Source organism: Gopherus evgoodei, unplaced genomic scaffold (assembly GCF_007399415.2).
Source record: "Gopherus evgoodei ecotype Sinaloan lineage unplaced genomic scaffold, rGopEvg1_v1.p scaffold_35_arrow_ctg1, whole genome shotgun sequence".
Taxonomy (NCBI): Eukaryota; Metazoa; Chordata; order Testudines; family Testudinidae; genus Gopherus; species Gopherus evgoodei.
In genome coordinates this window covers 5,696,578-5,715,166 of record NW_022060027.1, presented here as the reverse complement: position 1 = coordinate 5,715,166, position 18,589 = coordinate 5,696,578, and the positions used below count along the sequence as shown (strand labels likewise).

At 66.7% G+C, this 18,589-nt stretch overlaps 1 protein-coding gene across 1 annotated transcript; it reads right to left on the bottom strand.

Moving 5' to 3' along the window:
- Window positions 1–7,416: 7,416 nt before the first annotated feature.
- On the bottom strand, window positions 7,417–18,247 carry SHANK1 (SH3 and multiple ankyrin repeat domains 1). Its single transcript, XM_030545028.1, has 13 exons — window positions 18,115–18,247; window positions 17,481–17,563; window positions 17,177–17,301; window positions 15,930–16,065; window positions 15,401–15,484; window positions 14,951–14,959; window positions 14,660–14,683; window positions 14,289–14,345; window positions 13,749–13,870; window positions 13,209–13,311; window positions 10,449–12,653; window positions 10,227–10,347; window positions 7,417–9,197 (listed from the first exon to the last, which is right to left on the bottom strand). The coding sequence occupies exons 1-13, from the start codon at window positions 18,213–18,215 to the stop codon at window positions 8,639–8,641; spliced, it is 3,729 nt and encodes a 1,242-aa protein (XP_030400888.1). The 5' UTR covers window positions 18,216–18,247; the 3' UTR covers window positions 7,417–8,638.
- Window positions 18,248–18,589: the final 342 nt, after the last annotated feature.

The following is an 18,589-nucleotide window of genomic DNA, read 5'->3' as shown; positions in this document are numbered from 1 at the left end:
GGACGATGCGCCTCCGCCCGCCTCCCCCGCGCCTGGGAGCGCAGCAGAGCCGAGCAGGTGCCGGGTCCCCCCGCAAAGCCCGCGCCGGCCGCCAGGGGGCGCCCGCGCCCGGCCGGAGCCGCCGAGAGAACGGGGGGGGGCGGGGGAAGCTGCGGAACCCGAGCGCTCCAGCCAAGGGGGGGAGGCAAGACAGGGGAATGACACGGAGTGGGGGGGGGGTTCCCGCATGCCCGCCCCCCCCACATCCCACCCCAGAGCCAGGCGAGGGGTTCCCTGATACCCAGCCCCCTGCACCCACCCCAGAGCCAGGCGAGGGGTCCCCATATACCCAGCCCCCTGCACCCCACCCCAGAGCCAGGCGAGGGGTCCCTGGATACCCAGCCCCCTGCACCCACCCCAGAGCCAGGCGAGGGGTTCCCTGATACCCAGCCCCCTGCACCCCACCCCAGAGCCAGGCGAGGGGTTCCCTGATACCCAGCCCCCTGCACCCACCCCAGAGCCAGGCGAGGGGTCCCTGGATACCCAGCCCCCTGCACCCCACCCCAGAGCCAGGCGAGGGGTCCCTGATACCCAGCCCCCTGCACCCACCCCAGAGCCAGGCGAGGGGCCCTGAATACCCAGCCCCCTGCACCCACCCCAGAGCCAGGCGAGGGGCCCTGAATACCCAGCCCCCTGCACCCACCCCACAGCCAGGCGAGGGGTTCCCTGATACCCAGCCCCCTGCACCCACCCCAGAGCCAGGTGAGGGGTCCCTGGATACTCAGCCCCCTGCACCCACCCCAGAGCCAGGCGAGGGGTCCCTGGATACCCAGCCCCCTGCACCCCACCCCAGAGCCAGACGAGGGGTCCCTGGATACCCAGCCCCCTGCACCCACCCCATAGCCAGGCGAGGGGTCCCCGTATATCCAGCCCCCTGCGCCCCACCCCAGAGGTGGCTGCATGCTGGTCATGGGATCTGTCTGAGGTTCCACAGTGGGGGCGGGGGGGGAGGAGATCCTGGCAAGAGTTAGGGAGAGGCCCCTGGTCTGTTACACGCACACGCATGTGCCAGGCATGTGTGTCCCTGCCTCTGGCACACACACCCCGTGGGGGACCCACCCATCGCTATCTCTGAGCCACCAGGGGTCATGGGACCACAGTGCAAAATCCCTGGGGCAGGGGGAGTCTCTCTGCCCTACGATCCCCACGGGGCCTGGGCAGCGCCAGACATGGGGGTTCACCACAGCAGGATGGCAGCTGGGGGGTGGGGAGTGAACCATGGGGTGAGGCTGCAGGCCTTGCTCGTGTGACTAAGGGGCTGTGGGGGCCACATCTGACGGGGGGGTATCGGACTAAAGGCGGCCTCGTGCGCACACAATCACACCTACCCTCACACGTGTGGCTGAGGATTCAGGACGGCATGCATGGAGCGCGGGCACCCACGCCCGCACTGCTACACACCCCTGGGTGTGGCTCCCAAAGGCGGGGGAAGGGGGGCACCCTCCAAGCCAGAGCAGGATCTGGGGCAGCCCAGGAATCTGGATGGGGGGGGACCCAGACCGGCAGGGGAGGGGGGGATCTGACCTTGGCAGGGGCACAGGCTGGGGGCTTTAAAGACAGGCAAGGGGGAGGTGCTAATGGAATGAACTGAGAGGAGGGACCCCCATAGGTGGGGACTTGGCCAGAGGAACCAGGTGAGTGTGCGAGTGATGGTGCACAACACACGTGTGCGAGGCAGCCGTGTTGCTCCGGCAGAGTGGGGAGCCGCCGGCCCGGCAGATCACGGCCTATCTCCGTCTCGGTACCAGACGCTGATGCCAAGCGACAGCAGGGCCTGAGGGGGCAGCCTGCATGAGAAAGAGCAATTACCCAGACCTGGGGCTCTGGGGGGGGAATATCGGGGGGTAGGGGCTGGCAGGGCACAAGCTCAGATCCAACCGAACAGCCAGGACCAGACGGATCAAACCACCCCACCCCCAATCCGACAGAGGACCCAGGTGTCCTGGCTCTAACCCCACTCTAACCCAGCAGACCCTAGACCCCCACTTCCCAGAGCCAGGGAGAGAACCCAGGAGTCCTGGCTCCCAGCACCTCCCAGCCTAACCCACTAGCCCCTCCTCTCCCCCTCAGAGCCAGGGAGAGAACCCAGGAGTCCTGGCTCCCAGCCCCGCCCCCCCCCGCTCTAACCACTAGCCCCCCTCACCCCTCTCAGAGCCAGGGAGAGAACCCAGGCGTCCTGGCTCCCAGCCCCCCTGTTCTAACCCCCAGGAGTCCTGGCTCATAGCCACACCCACTCTGCTCCAGCAGCCAGGGAGAGAACCCAGGCGTCCTGGCTCCCAGCCCCCCTCCCCACTAGTCCCCACCTTTCCCGCGCCCCCTCCCACCCCCCAATTCAGCCCCAGATCCTCCAGGAAGATTGGCAGCAGGGGGGTGAGGACCTGCCATCGCCATGGAAACAGTCTCCGTGGCAATGGGCCTATTCAGCATCTTTCCCCATGCTGCGCCAGGCAGCAGGGCCAGCGGACGGGGGGGGGGGGCAGGGTCAAGGGGGGGCAGCGAGGTGGGGGGGTTGGGGAGGTCAGGAGAGTTTGGGGGCCCAGGGGCAGGTGGCAGGGGCAGCAGGAAGCTCTCACCTGTCTGGTGGGGGGTCACTTCTCAATGTAGCCCTTCCCCCCCAGTCCCTGTCTGGATCACACCCCCACCCCTACTCCCTTGCCCGCGCCCCACCCCAGAGGTGGACGCAGCGTCCTGGCTCCGGTCCCTGAAGATACATTAACGGGGTCCCAGTTGCCCCGTGTCCCCGGCACCCAGCCAGACAGGCCATTTAATTAAAAGCAGACAGCAGCGCAGAGCCCAGGGCTGCCAGCTGGGGGGTGGCACCGCAGGCCCCATGAACCAACCCTGCCCCCCAGAATCCCAGCCATAAGCAGCCCCCTCTGCACCCCATGGCACTACCTGAATGGGAGCCCCCAGTCACTAGGGGGCCCCAGCCCCAGGGCAGGGACTGGCTGGCTCAGGGGGGCAGGGAATGGGGCAGAAGCCTGTCCCCTCTGAGGGGGGCACCAGCTCCCATCCGGCCCCAGGGTGGGAACTGACTGGCTCAGGGGGGTGGGAGATGGGGAAGGAGCCTGTCCCCTGGGGGGGTGCGGGCTCCCATCCGGCCCCAGGGCAGGGACTGGCTGGCTCAGGGGGGTGGGGGATGGGGCCTGGGGCCCAGGGCCTGTTCCCTCTAGGAGGCACCAGCTCCCACCCAGCCCCAGGGGGGGACTGGCTGGCTCAGGGGGGCGGGCGATGGGACACGGGGCCCGTCCCCTCTAGGAGACACTGGCTCCTATCTGGCCCCGGGGGGGACTGGCTGGCTCGGGGGGGGGGGCCAGGGAATGGGGCAGTGGCCTGTCCCCTCTGGGGGGCTGGGCACTGGCTCCCATCCAGCCCCAGGGCAGGGACTGGCTGGGTCAGGGGGTGGGGAAGGGGGCCCGGGGCCTGTCCCCTCTAGGGGGCACCAGCTCCCATCCAGCCCCAGGGGGGGACGGGCTGGCTCCGGGGGGCTGGGAATGGGGCAGCGGCCTGTCCCCTCGGGGGGGGAGGGGGCGCTGGCTCCCATCCGGCCCCAGCATAGGGACTGGCTGGCTCGGGGGGGCAGGAAATGGAGCCCAGGGTCTGTCCCCTCTAGGGGCTGCCGCGTCCCACCTGGCCCCAGGGCAGGGACTGGCTGGCTCAGGGGGTGGGGAATGGGGCTGGGGGCCTGTCTCCTCCATGGGGCCCTGACTTTGATCTGGCCCCAGATCCCCCCAGCTGGCAGGGCCCCAGCCATTCTGCGGTTCAGTCTCCTGCTTCAGCTTTTAACTTAATTAGCCAAGTCTCCAATTAATCTCCTGAGCTGCAGAGAGAATGAATGCGGGGGAGGGGGTTGGGGCGCCTGCCAGTTTGGGGAAGGGGGGGAGCTGGAATACGGAGGCCCTGGCAGCTGGAGGGGAGGTTGCGGGGAGCTCCGTGGCGGGGGTAGCTGCTCGCAGGGGTGCTGGAGGAGTGGGGGTCACTGGGGTGGTGGGGCTGCTGTAGAAAGCTCTAGGGGTGCGGGGGGTGAGTGAGGTGCACAGCGGGCGCATGGAGATTTGGGGGGGGGCTGTGTATTCCTGGGCCCTATGGACACCCATCCCATCCTTGTCCCCCCCTGAGAGTTTAAACCCCCCCTCACTTTCCTCCAGGCGGGCTCATTAAGGAGGAGGCGCCGACGCTAATTACCCAGCTGTGAATATGGGTGTGAAGGGGGCTGGGGGGGGCGGGAACTCCATGAGTTCGAAATGCAGCAATTGCCTGGCTCCATGGAGCACAAAGTTTGGAGCTAGGACTCCTGGGTTCTCTCCCTGGCTCTGGGAGGGGAGTGGGGGCTGGTGGGTTGGAGCAGGGCGGCTGGGTGCCAGGACTCCTGGGTTCTCTCCCTGGCTCTGGGAGGGGAGAGGAGGCTGGTGGGTTAGAGCAGGGGGCGCTGGGAGCCAGGACTCCTGGGTTCTCTCCCTGGCTCTTGGAGGGGAGTGAGGGCTGGTGGTTAGAGCAGGGGGCTGAGAGGCAGGACTCCTGGGTTCTCTCCCTGGCTCTGGGAGGGGAGTGAGGGCTGGTGGTTAGAGCAGGGGGCTGAGAGGCAGGACTCCTGGGTTCTCTCCCTGGCTCTGGGAGGGGAGTGAGGGCTGGTGGTTAGAGCAGGGGGCTGAGAGGCAGGACTCCTGGGTTCTCTCCCTGGCTCTGGGAGGGGAGTGGGGGCTGGTGGTTGGGGTGGGAGTTAGGACTCCTGGGGTGTCCCCCCCCCACTTTTCTCCGTGGCTCAGTGCTGGACGATGGGAGGGTCCAAGTTTGTGGTCGGTTTTCTCTCTGGTTACCCTCCCCCAGCGCCCTCTTTCACAAGACAGGTCTCATATTAACTGGGACCCCTTGCTGCTGGCTGCCCCCCACCCCGGCTACCCGTCCATTAGCAGACACCCTATCAAACAGGGGCCTAACCTGTGAAGCTCCCCTCCCCCATCCCTGGGCACCCCCCCCCCAAGTTCCAGCTCTCCCCAGGGGTACCCTGAACTCCGAGCTCCTGCCCCAGGGTCTCCCCCTGCCGGCCCCAGGCGGGGGGGAGGCTAAGATTCGGGTGGGTTCTTGCCCTGGGAATTGGGGATGCTCTGTGACCAGGGCAGGGGGACCCCCCTCAACTCTGAGAGGGGGGATAGAGCCGGGATAGGCTGGGCAAATCACATGGTGCTGACCGACCCCACTCCTGCCACGTCCTGATTGGATGGATTAATTTCCCACTAAAACATTCCTGCTGGTGGGTGGAATATTGGCGGGCGGGGAGGCTAGGGAAAGGCCCGGACACCTGGGTTCCATGCGTGGATTGCCCCCTCCCACCCCCATGTTTCCTGGTTGGGGAGGGGACAATGGCCTGCAAGCCCCCAGCTGAGCAACATCCCCCTATCCTGCCGCAGGCAGCAGTATTAGGTTGTTACCCTCTCTGGTAGGGGGAAGATGGGGGCAGGTAGGAATGAGGCGTACTTCTGAGGGGGGGGACACAGCACCATCCTCTTGGATGGGGGTCGGACAGACACACAATCCTTTCCCCATCCCCCCGCCCCTCCAGACACACTCTCCCGTGGTGCATAAACCCCACATGCACGTGCAAAGCCACCTTGCACACATGCTCACAAACTCACGCTTGCCGTGAACCGTATCCCCATTGAGTTTATATTTGCAAATAAAATCAGTAAAATACATCGGTTCCTCTATACACAGGTCAGAGTCTGAGATGGGGGCCACCGGCTGGTTGGGGGGGGGAGTAACGACATTGCGGGGGGATCAGTGGGGGAGTGGAAGAGGAGACAGCGGAAAGGGGATATTTGGCAGCCGAGGAGGGGAGACTGAGGATCAATTGGGGGACGGGGGGGTGAACGCATCGGTGGCGGGGGGAACAGACAGGGTGATGGGGGGACAGATGACAGCAGGAGAATTTTGGGGGAGAGGGAGTTTAGGCAGCTGCTCCCATCTGGAAATTGGCACGTTTTATTACATTCAGCCTCAGAGTCTCTGCTGGGGGGGGGGTGGCTGGGAGCCAGGACTCTGGGTTCTCCCCCCAGCTCTGGAAGGGGAGTGGGGTCTAGTGGTTGGATGGGGGGCCTGGGAGCCAGGACTCCAGGTTTCTCTCCCCAGCTCTGGGATTAGTGAGGCTGGGAGCCAGGGACTCCTGGGTTCTCTCCCTGGCTCTGGGATTAGGGGGTGGGGGTCTGGGAGCCAGGACTCCTGGGTTCCCACTGTAGCTAATTCCCTAGGCAAGGGTCTGAAGGGGGAGGGGGGCAGAAGCCTGGCTTGTATTGGGGGTGGGCAGATGAAATTATACCTGATACCCAGGTGCTACAGGGCTGGGCGCTGGGGCAAAAAGAGCATGAGGATCCTGCCCCCCCTTCACAAGGGGGGGTCCGGGAGGGAGCAGTCAGTGAGAGGTGTCTTCCCCCATCAGCCCCTTCCTGGGAATCAGCCCCGAAACCCGGAGACAGACAAGCTGGAGAATTCAGCACCCCAGGCCTCGTCCCCTCCTGCTCCAGGGCCACAAGGTGGTACAGCGAGCCCTCCTCCCCGAGCCAGGGCAAGAACCCAGGAGTCCTGGCTCCCGGCCCCCACGACTCTAACCACTAGACCCCACTCCCCTCCCAGAGACAGGAGAGAACCCAGGAGTCCTGGCTCCTAGTTCCCCCTGCTCTCACCACTAGCCCCGCCCCCCACCCAGAGCTGGGGAGAGAACCCAGGTGTCCTGCTGCACTGTCGGGGAGGCGCTGAGTCCCAGCACGGGGGGGGAGGGGGGCAGGGGAGGGGCAGTCGGGGGGGGTCTGGAAGACATTCTAGTGTGTGTCGTTTCGCTCCCTCGCGGGGTTGAGGGGGGGCCGGCGCAGAGAGTCCGACGAGATGAGACGAGACGAAAGCCCTTATTGGTGGCCAGGAGGCCATGGGGGGGAAGAGGAGAGCCAGGGGGCCACAGTGGGGGGGGCACGTGGGGGGGCCAGCAGGGAAGGACCCAGCTTTGCAATCCCTGAAGTGGTGAGAAGTGGAAGGGGAGGACCCCCCTGGACGGAGCTTCACGCTGGGGATCACAGCAGAAAAAAAACAGAGGGTCCCCCCTCCCAGACACCCGCCTCCAGCAGTCACAACAGAGCCGCCCACGGTCCAGAGCAGTCGATCCCTGTGGTGCCACCCCAGCTGCAGGGCAGGTGTCCCGGGTCCCCAGCGACTCCCCAATTCTTTGGCAGCTGAGCATCGGCCAGGGGAGGGGAGCCCAGGGGCCCTGGTGTCCCCCCCCCCACAATTCAGGGGAAACAGAACTTCAGAGACCAGTGGGGGGGGATTAGAAACAGGTGAGGGTCCCCCTGGCCAACAGTCCCCCCCTCTACCCCAGTTGGGATCACCCTCAGGAGCTCCCCCATCTTGTGCCTGTCGCCCCCACCCTCAATCCTGTTGCTCCCCAATTCACCCCTCCCCCTTGGAGCACTAGGGAGGATGGTTCACCCCGAACCCACGGACAGCCCAGCAAGGCACAGGCACATGCAGCCCCTGACACGTGCGTGAGAAAGCACGACCCGGTCTGTGTGGCAGGGCAGAGCAGGGGCTAGTGTGCAAGGTGGTGGGGGAGGGTACAGTGATGGCGCACATACAAGCAATGGCAACTGTCCTCGTGCAGGCAATGGTGCAAGCCAATGCTCCAAATGTGCACGTGCGAGTGATGGTGCAAGTTGGGGCCCAGCTAAGTATGCTTGTGTGGGCAATGGTGCAAGCTGGTGAGTAGCTGAATGTGTCCATGACTGATGGCACGAGCAGATGAGCATGAGGACAATGGTGCAAGCAGACATGAAGCTGAATGTGCAGACAAGCATTGGTGCAAGCCCACGTGCAACTAAGTGTCCACATGAGCAATGGTGTGATATGGCAGCAAGTGTGCACACACAAGTGACAGTGTACACTGATCTCCGTGTGCAAATGTGCAAGCTAGCGCACAGCTGAGTGCCCATGTGCGACAGCTGATACATAGAGCATGGGTGCACTAGTGATGATGCAAAGAGGTGCACAGGTGAGCATGCACGTGTGAGCAATGGTGCAAGCCAGTGCATAGGCAAGTGTACACGTGAGCAACAGTGTGAGATGGCAAGTGTGCATGCACAAGCGACAACATCCGCTGATTCGCAGTGTGCTAATGGACAAGCTAACACCTAGCCGAGGGTACACGTCGCAACAGACGGCACACAGAGCGCACACACACTAGTGATTATGCTGGTGGGGGCACAGGGGAGCACGCACACATGAGCAATGGTGCAAGCCGGTGCACAAGCGAATGCGCACACATGAGCAATGGTGCAAGGCGGCATGGAGCCAAGCCATTACACAATGTTCTCTTCCTTGCCTGCCAGCCCCCTCTATGCCCCCCCCGGGATCCAAGGCCCCTTTCCAAAGGGAGGTGTTGCTGGGGGCCCCTCACTCTCTGGAGTTGGGAGGGGGCATCGCCACCCGGCTTTTCCTTGCTCCTGGCGTCATCCATTCGGGCCTGTGTGTCCTCGGGGCAGCTGGGGTGGGCTCCCCTCTCTCCTGGGGGGGCTAGGGGGCTAGGGGCTCCCCTCTCCTGGGGCGGGGGATTCTCTCATCACCTCTCCAGGAAGAGCTTGAGGGCGCGGCCAATGTTCATGCGGTGCCCGACCCGGGTGACGCCCAGGTCGATGTAATCCTCCTTGGTGAGCGAGGGCAGGTGGGAGCCGTCGATCTCGTTGTCCAGGAAGCGCTCGCGGTGCTCGCCCAGTTTCAGGTACTCCAGCCAGTCGGCCACGTCGAATTTGGTCCAGAAGGGCAGGGGCTTGGCGCCGAAGGGCTTGTCCGTGGCCGGGGGCAGGAAGTGGGTGGGCGAGAGGGAGCGGCTGCCGGAGGGGAAGTCGGGGAAGGGGCAGGGGCCGGAGGGGGGGGAGCCGCGCAGGTCGTAGATGCCGCCGTAGAGGGGGACGGAGGGCAGGATGGGCAGGGAGGAGGGCCGGGGGGCCAGGCTGATCTTGTGCTCGCTGGGCAGGGCGGCGGGGCTGGGGGCGCGGCGCAGCGCCGGGCGGATGTCGAACTCCACGCTCTTCGGGGGCTTGGCGCCCGGCCCCGCCTTGGGCCAGTTGTGGAACAGGCTGCCGGGCGGCTTGGAGGGGCCCGACACGTCCTCGGGGAGCCTGGGTGGGGAAGGGGAAGAGATGGTCAGGGGGTGCTCCTCCCCCCCAGCAGTCCTCCCCCCTCCTTCACCATGCAGAGGCCAGGGCGGGACGCCCTCATGCCCCCCAGCTTTGCACGAGCAGCCATGGGGCAAGCAGCACACTTGTGGCACACGATGACGGGGGCTCATCTGCAGAGCAGAGAAATTCACCACCTCTTGCACCCACGTCAGGGAACGGGTCTGGGACGGGGATCTGCCTCGTCTACCCTCCCCCCCGCCTGCCCCTGCTGGGACTCGGCCCAGGGCCCCTTCCAGCCCAGCTCCCGGAGGAGACTAGGGCTAGAAGCCAGGACTCCTGGGTTCTCTCCCTGGCTCCAGGGGGGGAGCAGGGTCTAGTGGTTAGAGTGGGGGCGGGGGGCAGAGGGGCTGCGAGCCAGGACTCCTGATTTGCCAATCTTTGTCATGTCTTCTCCCCAGGGTTACTCCCGTGGGGTTGGAGGGGGTTGCACCCCCAATACCCTGCCCCACAGGTGGGGGAGGATCCCCATCTCCCACAGGTGAATTCTCCCAGTGCAGACAAGCCCTCGGACACACAATACAATGGAGCAAATTAAAGGCAGCAGCACAGCCCTGGTGAGTGGCTGGGGAGTTGGAGCAGGAGGAGGCCTCTGTGGGGGTGCAGCGGGGGGGGGGTACAGATTCCTTCGGGGTGGGGGCTCAGTGGAGTCCCACGGGGGGGGTCTGGGACAGAAGGACCCCCTCTCAACCCAGGAATCGCTAGGAAACCGGGCACGAGGAGTGGCAGGATGTGGGAGGGCACTGGGGGGGCGTTGGGCATATGTGCAGGGCCTGGTGCCCACCACCCCCGAATCCCTGACCCACAGCAGCCTCCTGGGAACCCAGCCCTATGGGTGAGTGCGTGCGTAGGAGGGAAGGTGAAGGGGTGGACACATGCAGCGCCTGGCACGAAAGGGTCCTGTCCCCCCCCGTCCCCACACACATACACACACATGTGCCGGGCATGGCGGAGCGAGAAACCAAAACAAACCCAAAGCAAACATGAGTGACGGGCACGGCGGCGTGAGGCATGCACGGGGCGCCCCCGGCGGTGCTGCTGGCTTCCTCCATCCATCCATCCATCCGGCCTCCTCCGGACGCTACCTTTGGCGCTGCAGGGAGCCGGGCCGGTCGGCGCCGAAGGGGCCCGCGCCGTCGGGGGGCCGGGCCCAGGACGCCCCGCTCATCTGCTGCAGTTTGGAGCTCAGCTCACTGATGATGCTGGCTTTCATGGCCGAGACGGGCGAGGGCTTGGCCGCCCCGCCCTCCTCCCAGGGCAGGGTGGGCGAGCGGCGCTGCGGGGCGGGCGGCTCCTGGGCCGGGGCGGGCGTGAGGGCGAAAACGCTCTCGGCGCAGGCCGCCACCGAGATGGTGGAGCTGGTGGGGGTGGCGGGGTCGCGGCGGGCGGGGAAGGGCCGGGAACGCAGCTTGCTGGGCTTCTCCGCCGGGCCCCCGAAGGCTTGGCCGTCCAGGTAGGTGACGTAACTGTCCAGCAGCTCCACCCCCTCACTGGACAGCCCCGACATGCTGGACAGGGTGGAGACGGAGCTGATGGTCTCCAGGTGGTGGTCGCTGCTGCTCCGGCTGTCGATCTCCTCAATGCCTGAGTCGGTCACCGCCTCGGGGGGCTCGGGCGCCGGGATCTGGATGGAGGACACCACCGAGGAGAAGTTGACGTGGGGGGCCTCCCGGGGCTCGGGCGCCCCGCCCTGGGTCAGCGTGGCCACCTCGCTGTCGTAGGAGGTCAGGCTGGAGGTGGTGGAGTCCAGGGCAGTGGTGGCGGGCGGCGGTGGCGCGGGCACCGGCTCCGGGGCGGGGACGGCGGGGGGCTCCCGGCCCGCCTTGGGGGAGTCGGGCTTCTCAAAGCTGTTGGAGAACTCCAGCGGCGGGGGCAGCGGCTCGGTGAAGAGGAACTCATCGTCCACGTCGACGGAGGGAGCCGGCGGCGGGAGGACCAGCAGGGGCAGCCCGTTCTCCTCCACCCCCTGGGCCGGCGCCGGCTCGCTCTCCTCCTGGGGCCGGCAGTTCTCCACGAAGCGCACATGCAGCTTCTCGCCCCCGGCCCCCTCCTCCCCCCGCTTCTCCCCCGCCCATGGGCCGCCCTTGGGCTCGGAGGGGGCCTGGCGCCGGGGGCTCTCCGGGGGCGGCTCGCCCGCCGGCGCCCCCCACAGGCGCAGGATGGAACCGCTTCCTCCAGAGGGCTCCGGCGCCACCTCCCCGAACCGGGGCGAGGATGGGCGGGACCTTCGCTCCTCCGCCTCCGCCCGGCCTTGCTGCAGCTGCTGGGAGTGCGATTCCTGCAGCGCCCGCTCCCGGGCCACCAGCGCCAGGCCCAGGGGCGAGCCCGGGTCCAGGATCTTGCCCGTCAGGGGGTGGATGAGGGGCAGCGCGTTCCCGCCGCCCGGCCGGGGCTGAAGCTGGGGCAGGAAGCTGGAGCAGACGGTGGTGAAGGCGCTGGTGGTGCTGGTTCCCCCATAGCCCTTGGCGGGGCGGGGCTGGTAATAGGTACCCGGCGGCAGGGGCTGGGCGTAATTCAGCTGCAGGTAGGGCTCGGCCGAGAACATGCCCTCGTCGATGCTCTTCGAGTGCCGGAGCCGGGGCGCTGAAGCCGGCTCGGGCGCCTCGTCCTCTGGCACCTCGGTGGAGAGGAAGAGGGCGGAGCGACGGCGGGCCTCGCTGTGCCACTCCCGGTCCCGCCGTGCCGCCCCCACCAGGGCCGCTCCAAACTGGCTGGTGAAGTCCATGCTGTTGTGGAGGGGCAAGGCGGGCACCGGGGCCGGCTCTGGCTGCCCCTCGGCCTCCATGCTGCTGCCCTGGCTGCTGCGCCCGCTGCTGCTGGTGGAGGGGGCTTTGATGACGATGGTGGGGATGGCGATGGAGTTCTTCTCGGGGGCGGGCGGCGCCGGGGTGGGCGGCGTCGGGGGCGGCTGAGTCTGGGGGGCAGCCCCTTGCTGCCTCTGCTCATCCTCCACCTTGGTCTGCTTCACCAGCGGGCCTTTCCGGCGCAGCGGCTTGGCCGGGATGTACATGGCGGCGCTGGCCGCCCGGGCCGGCAGGTTGTAGTAACGCAGCTCCGGGTGTGGATGGTGCCCGCGCCAGCCCCGGGTGGGCCCAGCCTCGGCCCCACGCTCCAGCTCCTGGCGGTACATGGCCAGCTTCTCGCGCCGGGCCGGGCCCTCGAAGGCAGGCGGCTCCTGGCGCAGCGAGGCCGGGTAGAGCTTGGCCTCAGCGGCCGGGTTGAAGGTGGAGCGCACGGCAGGGGTGAGGCGGCCGGTGGCGGAGGGGGGGGCGCTGTAAGGGGGCTCGGGAGGGGAGGTGGTGGGGGGCGGGGGGATGTCCTCCGAGCCGGGGACGGACAAGCTGCGGCTGAATTTCATGGCTGGGGGAGCCAGGTAGGGCTTCTCGTCCTCCGCCGAGCCTGCGAATGGACAGATGGACAGTGGTCGGCCAGGACTCCGGAGTCCCAGCTCCCAGCCCCACTTCTCTAACCCGCTGGGCCCAACTCCCCTCCTAGAGCCGGGGAGAGAACCCAAGAGTCCTGGCTCCCAGCCTTCCCTGCTTCAACCCACTGGGCCCCACTCCCCTGCTAGAGCCGGGGAAAGAACCCAGGAGTCCTGGCTCCCAGCCCCCCCTGCTTCAACCCACTGGGCCCCACTCCCCTCCCAATTCTGGGGAGAGAACCCAGCAGTCCTGGCTCCCAGCCCCCAGCTCTAACCACTAGACACCACTCCCATCCCAGAGCCATGGAGAGAACCCAGGAGTCCCGGCTCCTGGCCCCCCGGTTCTAACCACTAGACTCGACTCCCCTCCTAGAACTGGAAAGAGAACCCAGGAGTCCTGGCCCCCAGGCCCCCCTGCTCTAACCCATGAGACTCCCTCCCCTTTTCTGCATAACAAACAGAACTCAGGAGTCCGGCAGTGACAGACGCCCGTTGCCCCAGCCCCGCTCCCCACCCAGCCCGGCCCACCTCACCGATGGATTTCTGGCGCAGCATGAGGCCCTGGGGGGCACCGGGGGGCAGGTACGATGGGCGCTCGTAAGTGGGCTGCCCCATCCGATGCGGCTCGAAGTTTGCCTGCAGAGACATTGGGGTGGGGGTGTTAGTGGCAGGCAAGTGAGGGCACCACCCAGCACAGGGAAGGGTTAAGGTGGCACCACAGGGCAGGGTGATGGGGGGGTTAAGAGGCCAGGATAGGGGTAGTGGGGGGGTGATGGGCAGGGGTAGGGAGGTGGGTAGGAATGACCCACTCCCCTCCCAGAGCCAGTGAGAGAACCCAGGAGTCCTGGCTCCTGGCCCCCCTGCTCTAACCACTAGCCCCCACTCCCCTCCCAGAGCCAGTGAGAGAACCCAGGAGTCCTGGCTCCCAGCCCCCCTGCTCTAACCACTAGCCCCCACTTCCCTCCCAGAGCCAGGGAGGGAACCCAGGAGTCCTGGCTCCCAGCCCCCCTCCCCTGGGGTGCCCCCTCAGCGAGGCCCAGCCGTAGGGCCCGGGGGGGCCATGCCCGTCCTACCTCAGAGGTGAAGTAGCCCTTGGGCCCCCGGGCCTTCCCCAGGGAGGGGAGCCCTCCGGAGCTGGGTCCCTCCCCCACGCTGATCGTCTGCTGAGCTGCAGCCAGGATCTCATCCAGCTTGTCTGCGAGGGACAGAGAGATGGAGGGTGAGGGGGGCTGGCTGGGGGGGCGGAGGGCAGTGGGGAGCCTATCCTTGCCCCCACCCCAGGCCCAGATCCGGGACCTGGGGAATCAATAAACACACACTGCAGCCAGCTTGGACTGGAGACAAGAGACCATATGGATTGTCTGGCCACTCCCGGCACCGCTGAGGTGGCATGGAACCCAGGAGTCCTGGCTCCCAACCCCCCCTGCTCTCACTACCAGCCCCCACTCCCTTCCCAGAGCCGGGAAGAGAACCCAGGAGTCCTGGCTCCCAGCCCCACTGCTCTAACCACCAGCCCCCACTCCCCTCCCAGAGCTGGGAAGAAGAACCCAGGAGTCCTGGCTCCCAGTCCCCACCCCCACCACACGCTCTGACCCCCTGGACCCCTCCCTTACTCAGTGCCATCTGATAGACCGTCCTCTTCTTCTCTGTGGCCAGCGCCGGCTCGTAATCTGCAGGGACAGGAGGAGGGAGACAGTGACGCGAGGGACGTGGGGGCGGGGGGGGTCACTCTGAGTAGCGGGGGGGGGAGTGAGACGGGGGAGCAGCGGAGCGGGGAGCGTGAGCTGGGGGGGCTGGTGCGTGGAGATTGGGGGAGCATGAAGCAGGAGGAGGGAGTGCAGGGTGGCTGGGGGGGCACAGACACAGGCAGGTGTGTGGGGGAGCGGCCAGTGGGGGGGCACCGAGGCTGGCGTGAGGAAGCAGTGGAGGAAGTTCATGGGCGGGGGGTTGGGGGGGGCTGTGCCTGGCCCCAGCTCACACTCACCACTCCTCTTCTTCCAGGGGGAGACTGGGGGAGACACCGAGAGGGGACAGCATTAGAGCAGGGGCTGGGGGGCCCTGGTCCCCCACAGCTCTGGGGCAGACCCCTCTGCCCCCCGAGCCGCCAGGGCACACAGCCTGGGAAAAAACTGGGGCCCTCACCCCTGTCCCACCCACCGGGCCGGGCATCCCCCTCCCACCAGCCTTCCCTGCTGCCCCCCATCTGCACCAGGGAATCGGATAGGGTTCCCCGGAAAGAGATGGGGGGCACTGCCCGGGGGGGGGGGGGACATACCTTTCTCCACTGCCAGGTGCCAAGGGGGTCCCGAGTCCCAGAGAGCCAGGGGGTGGGAGAGACAGAGAGTGTGAGAGTCCTGCCCCAGAGCCCATCCCCCACCACAGACCCCTGCCCCAGCGGAGATCCCTCCCTCCCCCACACCAGAAGACCCCTCCCCCCCAGAGACCCCTCCCGGAACCCTCCCCCATCCCATCACAGACCCCTCCCCCACCTCTCTGGATACCCTCCCCCGTCCCACCACAGACCCCTCCCCCACCCCTCTGGGGACCCTCCCCACCAGACCATTCCCCTGCCCACACCACAGACCCCTCTCCTATCCCTTTGGGACCTCCCCCACCCCACCACAGACCCCTCCAGGGACTATCAGCCCCGTCCCCCACTTCCAACTCAGAGCCTTCTCACATACCTCCCAATTCCCCCACCCCCACCCCCCGCCCTCCCCCTTACCCATCTCCTCCAGCTCAGAGGTCATGGATTTGGAGCGCAGGGAGATGGCTGGGGGGGGAAGTCGTTTCGTCTGCTGGGGAGCCGCTGTAGAGGGGCAAAGGGGCTCCCAGGTGAGGGGACAGAAGGAAAGACACTGAGATCCACCCCCCACCCCCAAGCACATGAGAGAACCCAGGAGTCCTGGCTCCCAGCCCCCCCGTGCTCTAACCACCTGACCCCACTCCCCTCCCAGAGCTGGGAGAGAACCCAGGAGTCCTGGCTCCCAGCCCCTCCCTCCGCTCTAACCCCTAGACCCCACTCCCCTCCCAGAGCTGGGAGAGAACCCAGGAGTCCTGGCTCCCAGCCCCCCCCCCGCTCTAACCACCAGACCCCACTCCCCTCCCAGAGCCGGGGATAGAACCCAGGAGTCCTGGCTCCCAGCCCCCCTGCTCTAACCACCAGCCCCCGCTCTCCTCTCAGAGCTGGGGGTGGAACCCAGGAGTCCTGCCCCCCGTGTGGAGAAGGTATTGGGGGGCGGGGGACACAGCACCTTTCTTTCTCATGGCCTCTTCCATCTCAGGGTTCCTGGTTACCATGACGACCTTCACCATCAGGTTGTTGCCCCCCTGGCGAATCATGTTCACAACCTGCCGGTGCCCAACCTTCACCACGTTCTGCCCGTTGACCTGGGGAGCAAGGGACAGGGTCAGGGGAGACAGTGCCCCTCACTCCCAACCTGCAACTCCCTGCCAGCCCACTCCTGGGCCCCCCAGCTCTGCCGGTGCCCCTCACTCCCAACCTGCAGCCCCTGCCAGCCCAGCCCTGGGCTCCCCCCAGCCCTGCCGATGCCCCTCACTCCCGACCCGCAGCCCCTGCTCGCTCAGCACCCCCCTCTTCATCTGTGCCAGTGCCCCTCACTCCCAACCTGCAACTCCCTGCCAGCCCAGCCCTGGGCCCCCCAGCTCTGCCGGTGCCCCTCACTCCCAACCTGCAACTCCCTGCCAGCCCAGCCCTGGGCTCCCCAGCCGTGCCGGTGCCCCTCACTCCCGACCCGCAGCCCCTGCTCGCTCAGCCCTGGGCTCCTCCCAGCCCTGCCGGTGCCCCTCACTCCCGACCCGCAGCCCCTGCCAGCCCAGCCCTGGGCTCCCCCAGCCCTGCCGGTGCCCCTCACTCCCAACCTGCAACTCCCTGCCAGCCCAGCCCTGGGCCCCCAAGCCCTGCCGGTGCCCCTCACTCCCAACCCGCAGCCCCTGCCAGCCCAGCCCTGGGCCCCCCAGCTCTGCCGGTGCCCCTCACTCCCAACCCGCAGCTCCCCGCCAGCCCAGCCCTGGGCCCCCCAGCCCTGCCGGTGCCCCTCACTCCCAACCCGCAGCCCCTGCCAGCCCAGCCCTGGGCTCCCCCAGCCCTGCCGGTGCCCCTCACTCCCGACCCGCAGCCCCTGCTCGCTCAGCCCTGGGCTCCCCCCAGCCCTGCCGGTGCCCCTCACTCCCGACCCGCAGCCCCTGCCAGCCCAGCCCTGGGCTCCCCCAGCCCTGCCGGTGCCCCTCACTCCCAACCCGCAGCCCCTGCCAGCCCAGCCCTGGGCTGCCCCCAGCCCTGCCGGTGCCCCTCACTCCCGACCCACAGCCCCTGCTCGCTCAGCACCCCCCTCTTCATCTGTGCCAGTGCCCCTCACTCCCGACCCGCAGCCCAGCCCTGGGCTCCCCCCAGCCCTGCCAGTGCCCCTCACTCGTGACAGGAGGGGGTGGGGAGTGACTCTCCCGTCGCTCTGAGGGGAGCGACCCCCCCCACCATTACCTCGATCAGGAAGTCCCCCATGCGGAGGCCGGCGCGCCAGGCCACGCCCCCCTCATCCACGGATTCCAGGTACTGCAGGGCGGGGAAGGCCGGGGTGGGCGTGAACTCCTCGATGGGGGTCTGCGCTGTGGGGAGAGCGTGGGGTCAGTGGCAGGAAGGGGAAGGATGTTTGGGGAATCCCCCCCCGCCAGCCTTCCCCCTGGACAGCTCCTCCCGCTGCACCCTGCGCCCGGGACAGACCCCCTCTTGGCCCCCCCGAGGCTCCCTTCTGGGCTGCTCCCCTCCCCCCCAGTTACCCTCTCACCCTTGGCTCCACGCAGGACGAAACCGAACCCCTCGTTGTCCTTCTTCTGCAGCAAAACCGTCTTCTCCTTAATGATGTAGTCACTGCAAAAGACGGGGGCACATCAGGGGGGCACATCACGGGGGGCTCATGAGCGCTCATCGCCTCCGCCCCACAGCACAGCTATGGACCTCACTGCACACCAGGGACACTGGCTGCAGCCTGGAGCCTTGCTGCATGCAGTGCGCTCTCACTGCGATCACCCCCTCTCCACATGCAGCGCGCTCGCATTGCAAATGCATGGAGCACAGTGTCCACTGCAGGGACAGACCTCACACGCCGGGAGCTCACACTGCGCTGACAGACCCCACATGCTGCATGCAGTGCACTCCCAAGACCTCCCAGCTGTGTGCAGTGCCCTCTCACTACAGTCACAGACCAGCGAAGTGTGCTCGCACTTCAGTCAGGTGCCCCCGCTGGGTGCAGTGAACTCTAACTACAATCACATATGCAGTGAGTTCACACAGCAATCACAATCCCATCATGTTCCAATGTCCCCACCTCACACTACAATCACAGCCCCACACATGCGGTGTGCAGGGTGCTCGCAATGTGATCACAGCCCCTCTCCCGCACTGCATCCCAGTGCCCTTACCCTGAGACTGTAGGGAAGATGGGGTCCATGCTGCCCACTGCTGGGCCAGAAGCAGTTGTGTGCAGAGCGCTCGCACTGCACACAGACAGCATGTGCTGCATACAGTGCGTTCACTGTCATCACAGAACCACACTGCAATCAGACACCCACCCCTTTTCGCACTGGAATTACATGTCCCCCTCTAGCTGCAGTGTGTTCTCACTGCAATCAAAGATACCACACACCACTTGCAGTGAATGCTCCCTGCAATCAGGCCTCCCCGCCCCACACACTGTTTGCAGTGCACTCAATCACAGATGCCAGACATGTTTTGCAGTGCACATTCACTGCAATTACAGACCATCTGCTGTGTGCTGCTACTGCAACCACAGATCCAAGGAGGGTCCAGTGAACTTTGCTATCACAAGACCTTCCCCCTCCTCACTGCTTCCATGGCTAGCACAGCTCCCCCGGGGCACTGCCAGCCCACACTGGC